We start from the raw sequence: 24517 nt of genomic DNA on the forward strand, positions 1-24517 counted from the left end.
CTTTTGCGAGCCTCAGCCACAGCTCACAACAGAGTCAGCTGATGGCAGGGAGGCGGCCGACCCCCATGCCAGGAAGGGCCGGACCGAAGACTGCGCGGTGTGGCGCCGCTGGCAGGCGGCACAGCACGCCATGGGGCGGCCACGACGAAGTGCTCCCCCTGGGGGCAGCACGCAAATGGCCTCGATGTGAGTGCCCAGGCGAGCGAGGCTCCGCCCAGCACTGCAAACGGCCGCAGTGGCGGGCAGCGCACTCCTCCGGGGCAAGCAGACAATTAGGCCCGGTGCGCCTGCACGGGCCTCGCCCGCCAGGCCCGCAAATGGGCGGCGGGCCGGCAGCGCACCTCTCCTCAACCTACCAGACATTGAGCCACCGCTCATCCCGTCACCAAAGGTTTCCTGAAGGGGCGCCAGACCCTATATCCAGAGAGTCACCTACCCCCATGGGACTTCACCTAGATGCCTGTTTAACTCACCAGCCCTTTGAGCCCTTAGCCACTGCTCCTTTTGCACCTCTCAATGAAAACAGCCCTTTGGGTGGCCATTACCGCCAGATGGGCAGGCCAGATAGCAGCTCTTGCGGCGGATACACCATGTGTCCTCTTCTTCAAGGACAGAGTTGTTTCTGCGTTTACACCCAAAAATTTCTTCCAAAAGTTCATGCTTCTTTTCACTCAATGAACCAATACAGTACCAACTTTCTTTCCGAAACCACACGCAAACTCCTTGAGGCCACGATGCACACACCTGATGTACGTAGGCCTTGTCCTTTTATCTGGACAGAACACGACCCTTCTGAGGCTCGCCTGGACTCTTTGTCTCTATTGCGGACCGTTCCAGGGCCATGGCTATCTCTGCTCAGAGGCCTCAAGATGCATCTCTGAGTGCACACGTCTCGTTTTATCAGATAGGGAACGTTACACCCTCGACATTGATCAGGACACATTCCACTGGATGTGTATCTACCTCTGTAGCCTTCCTACGCAGAGTACCCTTGTCAGACATCTGTAGGGCGGCCCACCAGTCTCCCACCATACATTCATTACTCACATGCCCTTACTCAAGGCCCCCTCTCTGACACTCGATTAGGCAGGGCAGTATTGCTTATGGCATTCCTGCCAGATCCGAAGTCCCTACCTCCTGAGATACACTGTGAAGTCACCTAAAGTGGAGCACCCACAGGGACATCTCTCGAAGAAGAAGAGGAGGTTACTCACCTTGTGCAGTAACTGATGTTCTTTGAGATGAGTGTCCCTGTGGTTCCACTACCCACCCTCCTCCCCTCTACTTCGGAGTTTGGGATAGCCTCCGTTGTAGAGAAGGAACTGAGGGTCCTGGGTGCATCTCTCTAGTAACACACTCAGAATGAGTGACAGGTCTAAGCATGTGTGGCGGTAGGGAGTCTGCTGCAAAAATCTCCGATCAAAGGCGCAGGGCGCACCGACACCTAAGTGGAGACCCACCAGGGACAACTACCGAATCTGCAAGTTATAGAACGTCAGTGTAACTAGCACAGGGATAACACTCTGACTCAATGTTCTTACCTGTAAAGGGTTAACAAAGGGAACCAACACCTGACAAGAGGACCAATCAGGAAACTGGATTTTTCAAAGCTTAAGGGAGGGAATTTGTGGGTGTTTCTTGGTCTTGGGTCTTTGTCTGTTCTGTGCTCTCTCAGCTAGGAGAGGATCTATTCCAGTCCTTCTAATCTTCTGTTTCCCAGTTGTAGTACAAAGGTAGCAAAAGTATAGTCTTTTAAATTTGTTTTGCTGTATTTGCATCTGTGTATCTGGCTGGTGGAGTCTTTATGTGTATTTGGCTATAAGTACTTTAAATTGTATTGTTTTTGGATAAGCTGTTATCCCGTTTCTGTTGTTTATTCATTTTCTATAAGTTGAAAACCTGTATCTTACCATCCAGATTACAGAGAACTGTATCTATTCTTTTCTTTCTTTTTTATTAAAGGTTTGCTTTTAAGACCTGTTGATTTTTTGTTTCTAGTTGACCCACCAGGAAATTGGTCGGAGAAAGGAAAGACAGGGGGAGGGGAAAAACTGCTTTCTGTGTTTAACTCCCTAGTGTCAGGGCGGGAAAAAGCTAAGGGGGAAGAGAGATAGAATCTTTTCTGTTTCCTTGTCTTTGGGTTTGTCTCTTTGTGGAAGAGAGGAAGACATGCTTCTTGGTATTGTGATGTAAAGAAGTTGCATCAGTAACTCTCAGGTTAGCCCAGAGAGGAAATTCTGGGTGGGAGAGAGGTGGGGGGAATGGTTTATTTCCCTTTGTTAGGAGACTCAGGGCATCTGAGTCTTGGGGTCCCACAGGGAAGTTTTGGAGGACCCAAGTGTACCAGGCACTGAAATTCCTGGTTGGTAGCAGCCTATCAGATCTAAGCTGGTAATTAAGCTTAGAGGCTTTCATGCTGGTACCCAGTCTTTGGGACGCTAAGGTCCAGATTTGGGAATTATACCATGACACACCCTAGTTAGCTTCACAGATCCAGTAATCACTCCCAAACACACCAAGAAATCTGTTATCTACAGCCAGGTACTCAGATACCATAGTTCTGAGGAGAAAGTCTGGGATACGCACCTTAACACACTTGAAACAGCCTTACTAAACAAGGACACACACCAGAGAAGTAGATCACATCATGGAACACCCAAATACCCCGAGAGAAGGGGGGGAAAGCACTAGCAAAACGCACAGACATCTCTCCACTACTATATGCAGTATGCCTCACAACACACCTTTCACACTCCATGGGTACTACACATGCCTATCGCAACATGTGGTACCACATCCTGGGCACTGAATGCGCCAGTAACAACTATGTAGGTAAAATGAGACACTCAGTACACTGAGGGATCATGGGCCTTGAACCACAGCTTGCAGGTCCCTAGTTAGTGCTCAGAGCCTGACTGCCACATGGCAGCTCACCTGACCCACTGGACAAGAGGACCCGTGAAGCTCTAGCTTGCAAAGGGCTTTGCCCATGAAGCTCCTGATTAGGGGAAACATACAGCCCCACTGGTTGGCTGGGACTCTTTATTTAAGAAAGAGGCAACAAATAAAAGAGTTATCTGAGCAACTTGGTGAATTCCTTGCTATTTGTTACTACAGACCCTGCTTATTTGCCTGAATCATGAGCCCTGCCTGTTTGTGATTCCTGTTTTCCTTATCCCATACCACTGTCTACTTCCAGTTCCTGCTTTCCTGCCTTGCTGCAGGTCTCTGCTCCTATGCCCTACTCCTGATGTTGACTCCGGCTTTGACTCCTGGCTTGTCACCCGACTCTGACTCGAGCTTGGCACCTGATGCTATCTCTGACTCTTGGCTTGACTCCTGAATCTGTCCTGCTCTGACCTTTGGGTTGGCATCAGATTCAGAGCTTGGCTAACTCTAACCATTAGACATGACTGCCTCCATGGTATATACAGCTTGCTTGGATCACTACTAAATTCTCTGAGTGGGCCCAGCTGAGGATAGACCCAGCAGAGTTCCCTGAAGGGGCACTGGCACTGCATGAGCAGGTGATCCCCCTATAGGCAGACAGCTGAGCATTGTGGGCACAGAACGCACAGCTGTCCACTGAAAATCAGGTGTTTGTGTGAGCAAGTCCATCAACTCCATGTAGAGAATGCTGTGCTTCAGGCCTATCTGGCTGCACTGTCATCTGAGCTGGGACCTGCTATTCCTCTGCCCGATTGAAGTGTTCTCCTACTGGCTTTTGTATGTTACCATTCCTGATGTCTGATTTGTATCCATTTATTCTTTTTTGTAAAAGAATTCAATGACAGATTTTAAAGTAGCCATCTGTCAACAAAAAAAACTTCAAAACCAGACTTCAAAGAGAAACTGCAGAGCTACAATTCATTTACAAATTTAACACCATTAATTTGGGCTTGAATAGGGACTGGGAGTGGCTGGCTCACTACAAAAGCCATTTTCCCTCTCTTGGTATTTACACCTCCTCGTCAGTTATTGGGAGTGGACCACATCCATCCTGACTGAATTGGCCTTGTTAACACTGGTTCTCCACTTGTAAGGTAAGTCCCTTCTCTTCACATGTCAGTATATTTATGCCTGTACCTGTAATTTTCACTCTATGAATCTGAAGAAGTGGAGTTTTTACCCATGAAAGCCTATGCCCAAATAAATCTGTTAGTCTTTAAGGTGCCATTGGACTCCTCATAGATCTTGGAGCAGATAGCCCCTCTCGGTGCCTCACTCTGCAAAAACAACAGATTCCTGCGGTCTCCCGAGTCCCAACAGGCTGAGCAAATAAAACTTGTATTTACCACTGCTCCCATATTGGTCATCCCAGACACCCCAGAAGCCTTCTTCATAAAAGCGCATGATTCCAACTTGGCAATTGGAGCAGTGCTGTCCCAAAGGCACAGTCCTAAACAATTGCGACACACATTTGAGGAAAGTGGGGTAGATGTCCAGCCCCACTGACGGGTTGGGATGCTCTGCTTAAACCAAAAAGCGGCACAGGAAATTGTTTGAGCAATTAGGTGAATCCCTGAGTGACTGTTACTATGGACCCTGCCTACTTATCTGACTCCTGAACTCCACCTTCCTGCCTGTCCTCTCCAGGTCTCCCCACTCCTATGCCTTACCTCTGACTCTGGCTTGGCACCTGAGTCTCTCTGCTGCTCTGACCTTTGACGCAGGACCTGTCTCTGTCCCTGGCTCCGATTCCAGGCTTCTGACTCTTACCATTAGGCATGACAGCCCACAACCTGGTCCCTATGTGTGCTCCCATGAATGAACTCACAGAAAAATGATAAAAGATACAAACAGCATATTACCTATGGGCGAACACTTTTTACAAAGCAGTCATTCCATATCTGACCTGTCAGTTCTCATCCTCAAAAAAAGCCTACATGACACCTTCAAAAGATGAGCCTAGGAGCTTAAATTTATAATTTTACTAGACACTATAAATCCTTGACTCAATTAAAGACACTGGATTTATGACTCATTACAACAGTCTGTTATCCACTAACTATTACCTCAGAGATGTTAACTGCACATGTAACCTTGAATGGTCTCTTTCAACTCCTGAGGCTTAATAATTTGTTCCACCTTGTATTAAGCTGTGATGATCAGATTACCTTTCCCAGATCTGAAGAGCTTCCTGAAGCTTGAAAACTTGTGTGTTTCACCAACAGAAATTGATCTCATAAAAGATAATACCTCACCCATCTGTGTCTCTCATATCCTGGGACCAACACGGCTGCAACTACATTTGCCTGTACAGATGAGTGCCAAATCCTCTTCCACCCATAAACTGACCAGGCTCATGAGGCTTTCAGCAACCTCTGCTGTCCACCTAAGGGTCCCATTTTTGGTGAGGGATGTTGAATCCAAGTCAGTCAGCACCTCCTCCTCCTCTGCCATGAGTCTTAGTTGAATTGGGAAGGGGGAACTGGACAGGAGATGACATCTACTGATTCCTCCTGCTAGCTAGGTTAGTGGTAGGGGTTCTGATCACTCCTTAGGCCTGGTCTACACTTAAAACTTAGATGTAGACACAGCTAGGTCAACAGAAGAATCCTTCCATCAATGTAGCCTGTATTGCTCAGGAAGGCGGAGTTCCTGCAGCAGCGGAAACCCTCTTCTGTCACTGTAATCTGTGTCTACACTACGGAGGTATTGGTGTCACAGCTCCAGCACTCTAACTATGCGGCTCTAGCCCCTGTAGCACAGACAAGTCCTTAGTCTGGTTAGCTGAGGCATTTGGCTCATAGGGCTGAAGTAGATCAGATGTATATTCATCATTTGTGGCCTTTTTAATATCTTTATTGAACATAATAAAATTAACCTTCTTGGGTACATTTTGAGCAAGGTGTATGGGGTATTAACCCATGTAATTTCCTTTAATATTAATGACAAGAAAGTGGCTGAAACTGTGCTCTTAAAGGTGTTCCCAGCTCAGAGCAATAAGTCTCCTCTCACTTTGAAATGTCTGCATTGCTAATTCTTAACACTGGCCTCCATTAACTCTGACCTTTTTCATAGCCTCCCGTTCTGTGATGCTCTCTGAGCAATGAGTCATAAATATTAAATTCCACTCCATTTATTATGCACACGCCTTTGTCGGAGTTGCTCGATCCCCCTCAGTTCTGTGACTGTTAGTTCCTTTGCATGATGCTTGAGTATATTGGTGTGTTTTTATTTCCTAGGAATTGAGAACGGAATCCATTGCGAGACCTCTGGAGATAAATGAGACTGAAAAGGTGATGAAAATTGCCATCAAAGATGTTCTGGTAAGCAGAAGCATCTGGTAAGCAGAAGCATTGGCAAACACATTCCAGATAGTTTGAAGATCTCTCTCAGAGTGGGCAAAGATTGCATTATCATCAGCATACTGAAGTTCCACAATAGATGTTGTGGAAATCTTACTCTTGGCTTTCAGCCTGCTAAGCCTGAACAGCTTCCCATCCATTCTGTAAATGATTTCAATGCCAGCTGTAAACTTCCCAGCAATTAGGTAAAGCATGACGGCAATAAAAACCGCAAACGTGGTTGGAGTTCCTAGGGCTAGAATGGCGCTGGGCTCTCTGGGATATGGTTACTTTGACTCGAGTCTGCGCAGTCCAGTGTGGATGCCAGAGCCCTTGGTTTGAGCACTGATCAGAATAGTCTTAACGTAGGCTTAAAATACAGTGTAGATGCTCAGGCCCAGGGTTCCCTAACACAGGAGAGCTGATTCAAGTCCCACTACCTCGGCGCTTACATTGCAGTGTAGGCATACCCTTATTTTAAATTCTCCCACACTAGTCCACTTCAAAGAAAAGCATTCTGTTTCCAAACTGGAGGTGGTGCTGAGCCTGCTTTTTAACTGAGGGAACATTTATCTTTAGATAGGTAGAATTCCAAAGCGAACCTGAAGATTTTAACAAGATTGTTTTTTAAATGGCCCCTGTGATCCTGAATGGCAAGTGTCAGCTCTGAATGTTAATTGCTGCGGGACAAGCTAATATCTGGTGAGGTCTATTAATTGGCCAACAACACAAGGTGTTACACTCAACTCAGTGGCATTTCTCTGTTTGGCTGTAACACGATCAGCGGCAAAAGAGTTGGTAGTGGTTGAAAAGAGCATGTGGTCAGGACACCTAGGAATGTACTAAGTCAGGGCAATCTATTGAGTAGTCTCCACCAGTGGGGTTCCATGAAGCCCTGGCCATGCTAAATTGGTCATCTAGTAGGCAGACTCCTAAAAAATGAGTATCGGTGCAAACACTGCCCGTCCTGCTCTAGGGCTGAAAACATCCCAGAAGCATAGTTGCCCCTGCCAGCTGGGATGTGAGGGAATCAAGCCCAAACAAATTAAATTATTGAATAGCCAACTGTATCCAAGTATCAGAGGGGTAGCTGTGTTAGTCTGGATCTGTAAAAGCAGCAAAGAGTCCTGTGGCACCTTATAGACTAACAGACGTTTTGGAGCATGAGCTTTCGTGGGTGAATACCCACTTCATCAGATGCATGTAGTGGAAATTTCCAGGGGCAGGTATATATATACATGCAAGCAAGCTAGAGATAACGAGGTTAGTTCAATCAGGGAGGATGAGGCCCTGTTCTAAGCAGTTGAGGTGTGAAAACCAAGGAGGAAAACTGGTTTTTAGTGGCAAGCCATTCACAGTCTTTGTTTAATCCTGAGCTGATGGTGTCAAATTTCAGATGAACTGAAGCTCAGCAGTATCTCTTTGAAGTCTGGTCCTGAAGTTTTTTTGCTGCAGAGGCCACCTTAAGGTCTGCTATAGAGTGCCCAAGGAGGCTGAAGTGTTCTCCTACAGGTTTTTTGTAATTGCCATTCCTAATATCTTATCTGTGTCCATTATCATTTTCCGTAGAGACTGTCCAGTTGGGCCGATGTACATAGTAGAGGGGCATTGCTGGCATATGATGGCGTTATATCATTGGTGACGTGCAGGTGAATGAACTGGTGATGAGTGGCTGATCTGGTTAGGTCCTGTGATGGCGTCGCTGGTGTAATATGTGGGCAGAGTTGGCATCGAGGTTTGTTGCATGGATTGGTTCCTGAGCTAGATTACTATGGTGCAGTGTGCAGTTACTGGTGAGAAATGTTTCAGGTTGGCAGGTTGTCTGTGGGCGAGGACTGGTCTGCCACCAAGGCCTGTGAAAGTGTGGGATCATTGTCCAGGTTGGGTTGTAGATCCCTAATGCTGCATTGGAGGGATTTTAGCTGGGGACTGTATGTGATGGTCAGTGGAGTCCTGTTGGTTTTCTTTCTTCTTTTCTCTACGGAAAAGGATAAATGGACACAATCAGATATTAGGAATGGCAATAATACAAAAACCTGTAGGAGACACTTCAACCTCCCTGGCCACACTATAGCAGACCTTAGGTGGCCTTTCTGCAGCAAGAAAACTTCAAGGACCAGACTTCAAAGAGAAACTGCTGAGCTTCAGTTCATCTGCAAATTTGACACCATCAGCTCAGGATTAAACAAAGACTGTGAATGGCTTGCCAACTACAAAACCAGTTTCTCCTTCCTTGGTTTTCACACCTCAACTGCTGGAACAGGGCCTCATCCTCCCTGATGGAACTAACCTCGTTATCTCTAGCTTGCTTGCATATATATACCTGCCTCTGGAAATTTCCACTACATGCATCTGACGAAGTAGGTATTCATCCACGAAAGCTCATGCTCCAAAACGTCTGTTAGTCTATAAGGTGTCACAGGACTCTTTGCTGCTTTAACTGTATCCGACACACACATATATATATATATATAATTAGAGGAAGCGGAGCTTCAGGATTAAATAGCCATGCCAAATCAATAGATACACTAAGTGATCTCTCCATCTGCTTTTTCTGCTGTTCCCAGTCTATATGCATCCTGAATGTTGTTAATATGTATTGATATCCTAGGCTGTAGCTCCAATAAGCCAGTCTCAGCATATTAGAGTGGATAATTTCATGGGAAATATCAATAACTCAAACCTACCTCAGCTGGTTCCAGACCAATTAATGAAATGATCTACTGTAGCTGAACAGCAAATAAGCTTCACTGCTGGAATTTCAACAAACGCATAGCTCTTTCTTAATTAAACAACTTCCTTAACAATCGAAGTTTCAAAGGAGCAAATGCTTTGAACACACCTAGCACATTTTAACACGTGTGAAGGTTTTTTTCCCTTTCTTTTCCTGATTGCAGTAGACTACGTAGCACTACTCTGATTACAATTTATTTTTGAAAAGATGGCCATGGCAGGGCTAAGAAAAAACAAAGAGATCAAGACCGATTAGGTTCTTTTAAAATGTGATATTTGTCAGGAAGTAGTACTAGTCCTGGAGACCTTAGCAGGGTTGCTATTGCGCTTATAACGAAGAACTCTGTTGCTGCAAGAGGAACCCCAGAAGGTAATCTGGTTAAGGGAGACTAACTGTTCCCTGAGCTCTAAGGAGCACAGAGACAACACACCCTCACTGCACCCCTCCGTGAGATGCAGCTTCCCCACCCTCACTCCAGCTGGCTCTGTTGACCATTGGGTATGTTGGGGGATGGGGAGACAGAGCCATCACTGTCCCTTCTGTCTACCCCTCCCCACCTTCTTTCAGGCATCACATGCCCCTAGAGGAGTCATGGCTGCGTTTCCCTAAATGCATTCCTTTTTCATAAGACTATAAGAACAGCAAGACTAGGTCAGACCAAAGGTCCATCTAGCCCAGTATTCATCAAGTGATCCATCCTCTGTTGCCCATTCCCAGCTTCTGGCAAACAGAGGATAGGGACACCATCCCTGCCCATCCTGGCTAATAGCCATTGATGGACCCATCATCCATGAATTTATCTAGTATGGGCCATGCAAGGGAGAAAAGACTGTCTACTCTCTCCCACCCACCTCATGCACACACAGCCAGGAAGAATCTGCATGCCTGGTAGTGTTTACAGGATCAGCCCTCTAATTTTTATGCCACAATATACTTCATATGAGCGTTGTCAGCCTTGGAAAACTGTTATGAAAATGTACCTGGCTAGGCACCAAATGTACTGATGCCTTTGCCAGAATGATGATAATGGTTATAATGAAAAAACTATTTTTCTTGCCTGCCAAGAAATTGATTACTCATCTTGGGCACATGGGCATATAGAATTTTGCAAGTTTGCCTAAACTGGCTAAATTGCAGTTGCTTTGGGAAACATATCTTTGAAATTCCTCATTTTGAATTGTTGAAAATCTCAGCCGTAGTGCTGCATCTGAGTAGAATTCTCCACTGAATTTCCTTTTTATTTAACTAAAAGCAAACAGAAATGGAAAAGTACTTGGATTGCATTTTCAAATAATTGCTCCTTTGAAAGCATAATCACTGCAACAAACACAGCCTTCCTGGTAAACTATATTGCAATTACAACAGCACCAGGTTCAGTTTAAATCTACTGTGTATTTGAATGCGGATTCACTTTGGTTCAGGAAGAATGAACCTGAAAAAGGCTCAGTGGATACTGTATATAGGAACTTCTCCCAGGGGGTGATAAACTAAGTCCTTGAATTTATTGGAACCAGCCAAGTGACCCTGGTTTGGCACAGGCAAACCTAATAATGGTTTTCAGTTACAGTTGTAACAGTGCCTTTAGTCTTTATAGTCATTGCATCTAAAAATCACTTTACTCACCACTAAAATGCAGGCCACTCTGGAGTGGGATGTGACAGCTGTTCAAAATTGCAATACTGTGTAACAGTTCAGGACAAGAACTGAAGAATACACTGTCCAGTTGAAACTGCAGAATGCATGCACAGAGGCCATATTTGGTCCCAAAACAATGGTGTTGGTTTACTTTCATGCAGTGTCAGTGCTCAGCAGTGCAGAATAATACTGTGTAATCTATATCTAATCCCAAGATCAGAAAGAGGAAAAGCCAGCTGTTACGACAGAACAGGATTTTTTCTGTAGTGTCCACAATAAATACGTTGGATTTGTTAACCAAATAATGACCTTTCTAATGCTGTCAGTGAGACCCATGATGTAAGAGAAGCTAAATGATGATTGTAATAAGAGTGTGACACACAAGAATGCTGGTGGAAGACTGATCTTTGCCTGAGCCTGGGTGCATAACATGGCTCATGGTTACAAAATTCTGTGATGACACAAGGTGCAAGATAATGCAGAATCAGGCCCAGAGTCTGAAAGATGATTGGAGTTACACTTCTGCAGGCTATGACTCAGCCACTCATTCTCTCTTTCAGGAACAAGTCCAGAAGACTAAGGACATGTTGAATAACGTGGCCTCAGATGAAGCCAACTTGGAAGCCAAGATTGAAAAGAGAAAACTGGAACTGGAAAGAAACCAGAAGCGACTACAGACCCTACAGAGTGTCCGGTAAAGACTATGTACCTTTTATCCACTGCAGAATTAGTATAAATGGTGGTGAAGTGTCTTCTTAATGCCCACTGTAGTGAAGTTTGATTAGTCTGTAAAAAATCCAAGAAATATGATGGCCTCTGAGGAGTGCACTAAATGTAGTGATTTGCCATTGCAAATATGCCTAGGCTGTAATTATTAATTTTCCAATCATCTGGTTTTGAAACTGACTAACGTTTTGCTACTGTCAAAACAGCCAAAATGTTACTTTATTTTTAAATTGTCACTTGAACTTTTCAAAATGATCAGACTTTAAAAAAGTCATTAAATCCAGATGGTATCTCTGGGTGGAGATGCTTCTAGGAGAAAAAATGGTGAAACATGCTGCTTGATTTCTAAGATGTTCCTAACTTTTCCAGACACTGGTAGGTAGTAGACGAAGAAACAGGTCATGAAGTATCCTTGGATGGGGAAGGGTCATCTAGAAAGCATCCTGGACTGCCATGCAATCAAGGCACACACAGTCAGGGCTTAGATTTGGTTTCTAGCTTCAGTCATATTGGGATCTTGTGTTGAGTATGAGCAGTTGCTTCATCTGTGATCTCTGTAATGAGAGAAAATAAGGAAATCGAGGGGGTGAAAGTGCCTTCGTTATGTTTGTGTATAAATGCTGTCAGGGTTCCCTCCCCACTCTGAACTCTAGGGTACAGATGTGGGGACTCACATGAAAGACCCCTTAAGCTTATTTCTACCAGCTTAGGTTAAAAACTTCCCCAAGGCACAAATTCTTCCTTGTCCTTGGACTATATCACTGCCACCACCAAGTGAGTTAGAGGAAGATTCAGGGAAAGAACCACTTGGAGTTCTGTTTCCCCAAAATATCCCCCCAAGTCTCTTTAACCTCTTTCCTAGGGAGGCTGGAGAATAATATACCAACCAAATAGGTAAACAAGGTGAGCACAGACCAGACCCTTTGGTTTTTAGTGTCCGAAAAACCCATCAGATTCTTAAAAGAAGAACTTCATTATTAAAAAAAAAAAAAAAAAAAAAAAAGTAAAATAAGCACCTCTGTAAAATCAAGACAGAAGGTAATTTTAGAGAGTAGTAACAGTTAAAACACAGAGGATTCCCCTCTAGGCAAAACTTTAAAGTTACAAAAAACAGGAATAAACCTCCCTCTTACCATAGGAAAATTCACAAGCTAAAACAAAAGATAGCCTAACATATTTCCTTGCTATTACTTACAGTTGTAATCTTAGATGCTTATTTCAGATATGGCTTTAGGAGATGCATTTTTTCTGCCCTGGTCCCTCTCTGTCCTGGAGAGAACAACAAAGAGAGCACAAAACAAAAACCTTCCCCCACAGATCTGAAAGTATCTTCTCCCCTTATTGGTCCTTTTGGTCAGGTGCCAACCAGGTTATTTGAGCTTTTTAACCCTTTATAGGTATAGGAGGGATTTTATGCTACCCTTAGCTGTATGTTGATGACAAATGCCATGATAAAAATCCTGTCTTTACCAGATGGAGGCACATGGGGTGGGGGTGGGCAGCAGAGCAGAACTGGTCTGTGTGCTGCAAGAGCCACAGGGTGGCATGATGATTCATTACTGGTGGGCGATGGGCACGCAGCCAGACACATTATTAGGACAGTTCTGTTGCAGAGAAATAACATATCCTGGCAAGCACAGATAGCAAGGAGAAGAACATCTGCTAACCTGCTGTAGGGCTGGATCAGGGGGTCTCAAAAACGCGCCCACAGGCCGCATGTGGCCCGCAAAGTTATTTTCTGCGGCCCACGAGTTCCTACAGCCCCCCTGCCCTCCCCTAGCGTTTACCTAGAGCAGCTCTGGCACCGCGCGCACCAGGGGCAGGGCAGGCTCCCCTGCCTGCCCTGCCCCTGCGCTTCTCCGGGAAGCGGAAAGAACGTGGCATGTGTTGATGTTGCTTCAGGAACCACCCCCAGCAGCTCCCATTGATTGCGGTTCCCCGTTCCCGGCCAATGAGAGATGCTGGGGGCGGTGCCTGAAGCAACAGCAACGCACGGCCCTGTGTCCTTGATCCCCCACATTGCTTCCCAGAGCAGCACGGGGGCAGGGTGGGCAGACAGGCAGGGAGCCTACCCGGCCCCCAGTGCACGGTGGGCCAGAGCCCACCCCCAAGCCCCTCCTGCAGTCGAACCCCCGGCCTTAGGCCCGTTGCTGCACCCTGCACCCCAACCCACTGCCCTGAGCCCCCTGCCGCACCCCGACTCTCTGATGTACCCTGCATCCTGACCCTGAGCCCCCAGCTGCAGCCCAAACCCCTCCTGCACCCTAGTCCCCTTCCCTGAGCCGCCTGCTGCACCCTGACTCCCTGCCCTGAGCCACCTGCTGCACCTCGCACCCCTCCTGCACCCCAACCCCCTGCTCTGCACCCGACCCTTTGCCCTGAACCCACTGCCACACCCCTCCTGCACCGCAACCCACTGCCCTGACCCCCTACCACACCCCTCACCAACTCCCTGGGGGCAGGGAGGGGGTGGAGTTTGGGTGGGAATTTCGGGGAAGGGGTTAGAATGGGGGCAGGGAAGGGGTGGGAAGAGGCGGGGCCTCATGGAAGGGGTGGAGTGGGGGCGGAGTCGAGAGCGGCTGTGGGGGAGGTGTCAGTAATGCAGCCCTCGGGCCAATGTACTAGTCCTCATGTGGCGATCATGGTCATTTGGATTTGAGACCCGTGGGCTGGACCATGCCCACTTTGAGGTATGGAGCACTGATCAGCAAGAAAACTAATCTCTTGCTAGTGTTGTCCTTATTGCTAGGGGAAAATTCTGCCTTTCTGCTTACGTGGGCAGGTGTGGTGAAAGGCTGCCTACAATTCTCCTTTGCCTCAGCACACCTGTGCAATAGAGGGTAGAATTTTGCCCAGTGATTCTAGTATCTTTAAAATAATGTGGAGCATTTAGAGTGACGAGAGATGCTTTTTGGATTAGGCTAATAGTGGGAATACAGAGGGAACTGAGAAAAGGAAAGTGCGTTTTGCAGAGTTCTGCAGCTTCAAATAGTTTTGTTTTCTGTGTTGTTTCGTCTCTGGGCTCTCCAGACCAGCCTTTATGGATGAGTATGAGAAGATCGAGGAGGAGCTGCAGAAACAGTATAGCAGTTATCTCGAAAAATTCCGTAATCTGGCCTATCTGGAACAGCAGCTGGATGATCATCACAGAGTAGAGCAGGAGAGGTTTGAGGTAAGAAAGTTTTGTATTTCCAGACAAAACATTAGCTTAGCTAAATGTACTTTTTTAACCTCTGCCCCATTATGCATGCCACTGTTTATTATCCAGCAATAGCCAAAAAGACTTTCATTCCCTCCTGCTGCTTCCCACAGCAGCAGGATAATTAATACATATCCTCAGAGCTGTGTCTCCACTAATAAGATCATCATTTTTATGTTCTCTAGTTTTGAACTGGAGAGATCTTGAGCAGACAAGATAACACACTTTTAGCTCAGGAGTCAGTGGAGTTAAGCTGTTGTAAAATTTGCATAAATTAGATCAGCATCAGGCAACTGCTGTCTTTTCCAATCACTGCAACTTTTCCCCTATCATCTTTTATTTCTCCTTTTATCTCTCACATACTTCCCAGGGTTCACGAAGAACCAATTTTCAACAGTTTTGAACTCCCTCTGTCTAGTTCTTGTAACACCAATGGGTGCATCTTGCAGCACACGTATTTACAGTTCTTCGAGTGCTTGTTCATGTCGATTCCAATCAGATGTGTGTGCACACACGTGCACATTGGCTGGAAGATTTTTCCCTTAGCAGCATCTGTTGGGTCAGGCTGGGCCCCCCCTGGAGTTGCACCCTCATGACATCTTAATATATAGCCCTGACGACCCGCCACCCTTTCAGTTCCTTCTTACCGCCAGAGACGGTGGCTGGAACTTCCCTTGGCTCTTGCTCAGCAAGTTTTTTCTCTATTTTGTTGTACTTAGTTAGTTCTTAGTGTTGTTTGAATTAATAGTTTAGTACAGTGTAGTGTTTGTTGGGGGTTTCCCCCCCGCACTCTGGTGCTGTGGTATGCTGCGGTATCTGGGTTTCAAGAACTGCGTGGTCTGTGCCAAATGCATGCCGAAAAGTGACCCGCTCTCATCATGTCTATGGTGCCTGGGGGAGACCCATCAGAAAGATCGTTGTAAGATCTGCCGTGAGTTCCATCCAAGAACACTTAAAGGAAGAGAACAGTGGCTCAAGGTGATCCTCATGGAGGCAGCCCTATGCCCCCACTCCAACCCGGGCTCGAGAGACCTGAACCCTATGGTGTTGTCCTTGACCTGGAGCGCCCTGGCGCCATCGGCAAGTTCGGCACCGAGGAAGGACTCCTCCAGGGATGCTCGGCACCGCCACGGCTCCTCATGGGGCCCGTCTGACAGTGGGCACTGCTCTCACTCGCTGGTGTCTCAAAAGAAGAAAAGGCCGGACAACTGTTCTCCTCCGGCTAAGCCATGAGATATGCGACCTCAAGCGGGCCAAACCTTGGCATCTCCTTCTGGAGCCATGTCAACTCCTTCCCAGGTGCGGCAGTCAAGTCCAGCCCCATCTCCATCACCGGCGCCTACACAACAGCTGCAGCTCTCATACATGCCAGAAGCGTGCCAGGTTGCTTGAGACCTCCTTCACTTGACGTCACCATTCTTGCCTGCCAGAGAGAAACCCTCAGCACCGACAGAGCCGCATCCTCTGGTACACCCTAAAGGGAAGTCAGCTATAATGTCAAGATGTTCCCCTTCGCCTTGTCCATCAACGCCTACCCACTCCAACAGAGAGCTTACCTGCTCCCTGAGCTCTCAACGTTTGAGGCATCGAGGATCAGCCCCTCGGTGGTCTTCAGTGTCTGAGACCTCGGAGTCGGAGTCTGACTCCTATCGCTTGGGTAGGAGCAGAAGTCATAGAGTGAAGTCAGATAGAGACAGAAGGGAGCATCAGGAGTGGCCTCTGCAGTGGCAGAATCGACCTTAGTGGCCCTTCTGGACCCCCTGGGCTTTTCACTAGGGCCAGGGAGGAACCCAGAGCTCACAGTCAGCAACATCTTCAGTGGCCTCCGCCACTTTCGTACTGCCTTCTGCTGTGCATCTGCCCTCGGTGCCTACGGTCCCGACCCCTTTGCCTCCCACCCCGTAGTCGATTCCGGCACTGTGCTCAGCTCCAACTGCGGCACTGGCCCTCACGGCATCGACACACCTGTCTCCCACACCTGCACCGTTGTCGACGTCAACCTCGATGCAGGCACCTACGGCCCCAGTACCAATGTTGGCACCAGGCCCCCTGACGCTGGCAGCTCCCTCCGGTAAGACTGATGCCAACACCTATTGTGATGCCTATGGCCCCGGCACTGTCATCGGCACCACTTCCTCCAGCGCTGCCCCGGGAGTCATGTGACTCCTCCGGGGCAGATGGTAGGGTTTCCACTACTGGCACACGCTTCCTCCTCCTCGTTGCCAAACAGAGTGTTGGCAGGGACAACCATAGTGCCTGTATTAGAGGACAACAGAGTCCTGCAGCAGCTACTCGGTTGTGGACACCACTAAGACCCTGTGGTAGATGCTGGCATCCTTGCCACCCATTGCCAAACGCAATGAGCGGCAGTATTTTGTGCCTTCCAGAGGCTTTGAGCATCTGTATTCCCACACCCCTCCAGACTTGCTGGTGGTCGATGCAGCTAACCAGTTGGAGAGACAGGGCTTCCAAGGTCCTTCCCCAAAGAATAGGGACGCTAAACACCTAGACCTTGTGGGTAGGAAGGTCTACTCGACTGGTGGTTTACAACTCCATATTGCTAATCAACAGGCCATTGTGAGCAGGCACTCTTATAACACCTGTGCAGCAATGGCGAAGTTCACAGAGGTCGTCCATTCGGATTCTCAGTCAGAGTTCACCGCCTTGGTAGCAGAAGGGAAACTAGTCTCTCACGCCTCATTGCAGGCAGCATTAGATGCTGCCACTAAAGTAATGGCGACGGGGTTAGCTATGCTGCAGGAGGCCTGCTGCAAGTCTCAGAATTACCCTACAAGGTCCACCAAACCATTCAGGACTTCCCATTTGAGGGCGAGACTCTGTTTTCAGAGAAGATGGACAAATGGCTCCACAGCCTAAAAGACTTCCAAGCCACCCTCAGATCCTTGGGCTTGCATACCGCCGCCACACAATGGAGACACTTCCTCCTGCAACCTCCTCAAAGGTTCCAGCAGCAGAACCGCCAGGACAGTTCTCAGAGGAGGAACCGGAGCGGCAGGAAGAGGCAATACCCCTCCACTAATCAAGATTCTATCCAGCCCAAACTGCCGTCTGGCCCGAAACCAGCCTTTTGAAGGTGCGATCGAGGACGATGTCCCAGACTGGATCTACTCCACCTTAACTTTTCCTCCCGACTATCCTCTTTCTACCGTGCATGGTCCTATATCACGTTGGACCACTTGGGTGCTCTGCATGGTAGAGAGGGGATACTCTATCCAGTTCTGTGCCCTTCCACCCCCCTTCCCCATCTCTCTTCAGAGACCCTTCTCACAAGCATCTTCTCATTCAGGAGGTGTATTCGCTCCTAGCACTAGAGGCAGTGGAGGAGGTTCCACTGGAACACAGAGGCGAGGGTTTCTAGTCCTGCTATTTCCTAATACTGAAGGCCAAAGGTGGCCTCAGGCCTATCCTGGACCTGCACAACCTCAACAAGTTTGTGAGGAAACTCGGATTCTCTATGGTCTCCCTGGCCTCCATTATCCCTTCACTGGATCCAGCAGACTGGTATGCTGCCCTCGACTTGAAGGATGCGATTTTCACATAGTAATTGCGCACAACCACGGAAATGGTTCCCATTACCAATTTACTGTCCTCTGATTCAACCTGTCAGCAGCACCTTGAGTATTCACCAAGTGCATGGCAGTCGTCACCACGTTTCTGCGGAGACATTGGATGCAGGTATTCCCGTACCTTGACGACTGGTTGATCAAAGGCCGCTCCAGGAATCAGGTGGAAGTTCAGGTGGCATTTATCAGAGCCACCTTCAAGAATCTGGGCCTGCTTCTGAACAAAGTCAAATCAACTCTCTCCCCAGACCAGAGGATAGAGGTCATAGGGGTGGTACTGGACTCAACTCAAGCCAGAGCATTCCTCCTGCAGGAGAGATTTCAGGTTCTCAACATCATGATCCAGGGACTTGTGCAGTTCCCCACCACCACCGCGAGAAATTGCCTGAAGCTTCTTGGGCATATGGCAACATGTACGTACGTGGTACGACACACCAGACTCAGGCTTTGGCCATTCCAGTCGTGGCTTGCATCAGCGTACAGACCTGCCAGGGACAGCTTGGACAGGATTGTGACCCTGCCTCAACCTATCCTCAACTCGCTCTGGTGGTGGACGGACGTTCAGCAGATGTGCTCAGGAGTTCCCGTCGCTGCCTCACAGCCATCCCTAGTGACGGACCCGTCAGATTTGGGATGGGGAGCACATCTGGAGGACCGCAGGACTCAGGGCCTCTGGTCACAGACAGATCTCCGTCTTCATATCAATATCAGGGAGCTCAGAGTGGTGCGCCTAACATGTCAGTCGTTCTGCCCTTATCTGCCCTTGTTGATGTGTATCGGTCATGACGGAGAATATGACTATGATGTTCTATATCAACAAACCAGGGTTCACACTCCTCTCCCCTGTGCCAGGAAATTCTACACAGGCTATGGGACTTTTGTGTAGAACACTCAGTTGATCTACAGGCATTGTACCTTCCCGGGGTCCAGAACAAGCTGGCGGACCACCTCAGCAGGTCCTTCCACAACCATGAGTGGTTCCTTCAGCCAGACGTCGCATGTTCGGTCTTGCAGAGGTTAGGCTGTCCCCGATAGACCTCTTCGCCACGCAACGCAACAGGAAGTGTCAGCAGTTCTACTCCTTCTAGAATCACAGTCTGGGTTCCAAAGCAGATGGATTCCTCCTCCATTGTGGGGGACTCTTCTATACGCCTTCCTGCCAATACCACTTCTCCACAAGGTCCTGTTGTTCTTCGAGATGTGTTGTTCGTGTCCATTCCAGTACCCACCCTCCTACCTGTCTGTCAGAGTAGCTGGCAAGAAGGAACTGAAGGGGTGGTGGGGTGGCAGGGCTATATATTAGGTGCTATGAGGGTGCGACTCCAGTAGGTGCCCAGGCCGACCCAACAGATGCTGCTAAGGGAAAAATCTTCCGACCAACATGCACATGCACACACACACCTGATTGGAATGGACATGAACAACACATCTCGAAGAACAACAGTTACAAAAGGTGAGTAACCATTTTTTATCAGGTACTCTTTATTTCCTTTGGGCTTTTCTACATGGCAAGCCAAGTTGTGACTCTACAGCTCACCAGCTTGCTTCAAAGTAACGTCTTGTGTGGACGCTGCCGCAGTGCACTAGAAGTGCCAGAGTGCAGCTTGGCATACTACATTTTGCAAGCTGACTTTTACCGTGCTATAGCAGTGTCCACATAGCATGTTAGGTTGCAGCAAGCTGATGCACTGTAGATTCACACCCTGACTTGCAGAACAGAAACTTGTCATGCAGACAAGCTCTTACTGTTTTCTCAGTGCTTTGTCAGTTAGTGTGTCTAATAGTCTCCTTGCACAAGTTTCTCTAACCTTCTAATTGTCATTCTCTTAACTGAAAACTGTCAAAAGTAGCTGTTAAAAGTTTAGGCATTTTGGAGTTCCCCCTCATGTGGCCTTCATTCTTGTTTTGTAGGAGTCTTGTGTGTTCCCTTGACTCCCTGAGTTGCATTAGTTCAGTTTGCTTTCTCCCTTCCTTTTATATTTGGATTTCCTGATGGATTTCTTTTCTTCCTTCCTCCTTTTCCATTTCGTATACAGGTTGCCACAAATCTTTCACCAGTCGTCCTTTCAGCTACTTGTTCCTTGTAGTTTGTGTTACTGCTACTGTCAGTCTTTGAGTTTACTTCTTATCATTACTAGCCCATGCTTTTTTTATCGTTTATTTTAACCCATAAATGTTTACTTTTTCCACCTTTCACATCTGCCTATACTTCAGTAATTTTTGTATGTATTGTGAAGTGTTTTTGATACACAAAGCTTCCTTTTCTCAGACCTTAGTGTCTTGCATATGGAGATCATATCCTTCTTTGCCAGTATAAGTTGCCCCTACTCCTGGCAGAAATATTCTGCATTGAGGGGCTGTGCATGAGGTTATTGGTACTCAAAGTATGTATGCGTGTTAATTTTGCATTTGCAGCATGAATTTGCATCCATTTGGGGTCCGAAAATGAATAGTTACAGAATTTAGCCCCATATTTTTGTATACCTTCCCCCACTGGGGATTAGAAATTCCTTCTAATCTCTTTATGCTGTTCTCTTGCCCAGAAATCTGTCCTGAAAGTGTGTTTTGCGTATTGCAGGTTTTTGTGTAGAAATAGGAATTGTAAGCAGCAAAGCACAGTTGATGAGGGAGGTTCGTAGGAGATGTAGGCTGCTTTATAACCATGGGGGAAACAGGATCATTTAATAAAATCTATGATTTCTGCCACAGTACAGATATATTGTGAGAAAAGTATTTCTACAAGCTGATTGGACAGCACTAGTACAGCTGTCTTGCTGCATTGTTCATATGAAGTATAAAAGAAACTGTCTAAAAGATAACAAGGGTCTTGAAAAATTGGTGTATGATTGACAAGTCAATCAAGGAGTTTGACAGTTTAGTAATCCATGTTATCCAGTTTCCCATTAGCTTCCCTTTTTATTGGCATCATCGCTTTGATCATTAGTCCATGTGTTTCTAATCCATAGCCAACCTGGTATTTTTACCCCTTTGGTTTATAATGCTGTAGTCCATATGCAGATCCTTGGCAGAAAAGAAGTACATACGTCCCTGACTGAAAGAAAACTTGTAATGAAGCTAAAATCTGATTTCTCCTTTCTATTCAAATACTATCAAATCTTTATACTGGGATTGGAAATATTTTGAACTGCTATTTGAGACCATTTATGAATTTCCACATGGCAATTAGTAATGAATTGGCATCCAGCTGTTCAGAGGACTTACGTATATAGCACCTCATATATCCCACACGCACTCACACACACAATATCTACACATATACATAGGGCTATAGATATTTATTAAGGTGATACGTAAGCACCACGCAACTTTAAGGTATATAAAAGCTTGTAACAAAAGGATATGTATTTCTCCATTCCATGAGGTGGGTACTGTGACTTTGTGTGTGCAAAAATATATTTTTAAGACATCTATCCTGGGGAGAAGTCTTCAAGAAGAAGGTGATGTTTATACCTAGATCTGGATGCCATCAGGCTTGAGTTCACTCTCTTCTTCCATACTCAGGGTCCTGCCACTGAGTGCATTATGTCCCATATCTAAGAGTCCATGCCCAGGTCTTCCAACTGCATGGTCCCTGTAAAGTTGGATTGTTTGTGGGAACCCCCTGTTCATTTAAATATTTGTGTATTGAAGTCAAGAGACATCCGGCAGGAAATCTCTTCCTGGCCTATTCCAGCAGCATTAATCCACTTCCCTTCCATCCTACGTTTCAGTTATTGTTGATGCTCTAATAAGCAGGCTTGCTCCAGCCACCACTTGCATCACTTGTTTTGTGGCAGGGCAGTAAAACAACAGCAAGAAGTGCTTTTAACCTGTGATAGACTTTCAGGGGATTCCATCAGGGACATCAGATCACAAGATAGTTTGTATTGCATGTTTATGGTGTACATATCTAGAGAATAGTATTGACTTCTAGGTTAGGGAACCAGAGAACTATGATTCTTATGGGGTAAAATGAAACTCTGCATCACATCCTATTAATTACCTTCAAAATAATATTGTTCTTAGAACCAACAAGGATAAACTGATGTCCAGGTCATATCTTGAGTCTCAATTCAGGCTTGAGGACAACTGGTTTTTCAGCTCTATGCAGATGCTCAGCTGCCTGACATAAATCCATCGCTTAAGTATTTCTGGAACTAGGAGAAGTTTGCAGGTCCCATTTCATTGTTTGGCACAAATGAGATCTGAAAAACTATGGGAGATCAGTCTTATTTGAACTGTGGATTGGCTGAAAGCTGAGATCTCATTGGCTGTAGTGGCTTACCAACCCCTTTAGTTATCTCTCAGCATGTGCCCTTCAGGGGGATGGTGGGTCTGGAAGGCCTCTTCACCAGTGAGACCAATCTTGCCACAGATCATTTTATAAAATGTTATTTATAAAAATGTGTAAAAATAATAATTTTTAACTGTTGAAAATAGCCAGATGAACTAGCCTAGTCGCTTGGGTTACTAATGTTTCTATTCCCTGATGCTTGCAATGAGGGTATAACTTAAATGGAAGTTTCAGGGACTCATCACCCCTGGAAACCAGTTGCAAATAACTTGATAATTTTCCTGGTTTCTGCTGCTGCTACAAATCCTCATGTGTCAAATAGCACAGCGCACTTCTCGTCACTTAGCACACAGTTCTCAGGCCTGGTGTTGGTAGCACCTAGGAAATTGGTCTCTTGACAGAAAAGCCCAGACAAGGGGAATACCAGGAATGGGGAAGGGAGATGAAGAGGATTAACAGCAGAAGGTGTAGGAGCAGTGATGCTAAAAACAGACCCCACATTTAAAGAAAAAGATTGGCCAAACACCTCCATCATCCCCGTGCAGGGAAGCATCGTTAACCAGTGACTCAAGTACCACTGCCTAGGGGAAGAGGCTGTACCTACATCCATTTGATAGCTACATTGTCAAAAAGTGCTGAGCAGCCAGAACTCCAGCTGAAGTCACTGGACAATGAAGATTTTTAAAATTTCAAGAAATCAGAGTTTGGCCATTGGGAGAGGAAGCAGAATTAGGTTTTTAAAATGAACCTTGGGATTTCACTGCTCATCTCCTATTCTCAAACTTGGTGGAAAAAATGACAGTGCAGTAGTGCATCTACTTAAGCATTACCGCCCTGCCATCCTAAAATACCCACTGTTGCTTTTTTCCATCCTCCTCCATCAGTCTCAGTTTGCTTTTCAGGTGATGCTTCAGCACCTTTGGCAATTTGTCGATGAAGTGGACAATTTATCTTATGCTTGAAAAAAAATTGCTCTAAAATTAGTATGATCTAAGACTGAATGCTGTGTTGTAGCCATGTCGATCCCAGGATACTAGAGAGACAAGATGGTTGAGGTAGTAGCTGAAGAAAAACTCTGTGTAAGCTCAAAAGCTTGTCTCTCTTACAAATAGAAGTTGTCTCTCTGTGATGTAACACTGACAGTTTGGAAATGTCAGTTGTTCTGGACTTTATCATCACTGTATCCTTTCCAGAATCAACAGAAAAAAAATGACTGAAGTGCTAGATATTTACATTTAATCCAGTGCAATACCTAGTCCCCTAAACTGTCAAATCTTTTTCCTAAACACCACATTGATTTTCCAGTCCTTATTTGCTTTTTGTTCTTCCAATCAAATCTTAAAGATTTTTTGTAGGAGAAATGATAGTAAATTCTTTTGTTATGTTTGTCTGTTATGTTATTGTTTGTTGTTATGTTATTGTTTGTTATGTTTGTCTGTGTGTTTGTATGTATGTCTGTATGTTTGTCTGTGTGTTTAGTTAGTTAGCTTGCTAGTAAAAAAGAGCAGCTGCAGTCTAATTAGATTAACTCAGCAGTAGCACCCCCCGGTTCTATTCAATATTGAGAACTGATTCCTACCGAACCTTCCTTGAACAAATGAATGTTTTATAGGGTGAAGTCTCACTCTGGTCCAGAGACTGATTGAACAATGAGACTGTAATTTCTAGTGCACTTAGACACAAAGCAGTTGTGCGTACTGTACTGATGTTGCACAGCTAATGACATCAGCCAGAGTGCATTTCCTAATGAGAAAAGTGATTTAAAGATTGCACAGGTTTTTTTATTTAAAGTGGCGCTGAGCAGATGACACACACCACCAGCCTATTCAAAGGACAATGCTGTTTTCTTCTCATTTCAAAGGGATGCTGTTGTAGAAAGAGGAGTATGTTGTAACTTTAATTATACTAGTCCCCAGCCTTCTGTTCATTTTTCGCCCCTGACAGTGTCTGTAATAACATCCAGTAGCGCTAGCAGTTCAGTTATGATTGTGCCAACAATAGTCCCCTAACAACCGCTGGTGTGAGAACATGTTTCTCAAGTGCAAATCCTGGGGA

The 24517-nt window shown here is 46.2% G+C and overlaps 1 protein-coding gene across 1 annotated transcript in view; it reads left to right on the forward strand.

Moving 5' to 3' along the window:
- CLUAP1 (clusterin associated protein 1) overlaps window positions 1-24517 on the forward strand; it is a 187776-nt gene that overhangs the window by 53230 nt on the left and 110029 nt on the right. Inside the window, exons 6-8 of the mRNA XM_075069375.1 lie at window positions 6189-6272; window positions 11220-11353; window positions 14416-14557. Of these exons, the coding sequence (XP_074925476.1) occupies window positions 6189-6272; window positions 11220-11353; window positions 14416-14557 (360 nt within the window). The remainder of the gene's footprint in view (window positions 1-6188; window positions 6273-11219; window positions 11354-14415; window positions 14558-24517) is intronic.

The sequence above is a fragment of the Chelonoidis abingdonii genome, chromosome 9, assembly GCF_003597395.2.
Source record: "Chelonoidis abingdonii isolate Lonesome George chromosome 9, CheloAbing_2.0, whole genome shotgun sequence".
Lineage (NCBI taxonomy): Eukaryota > Metazoa > Chordata > Testudines > Testudinidae > Chelonoidis > Chelonoidis abingdonii.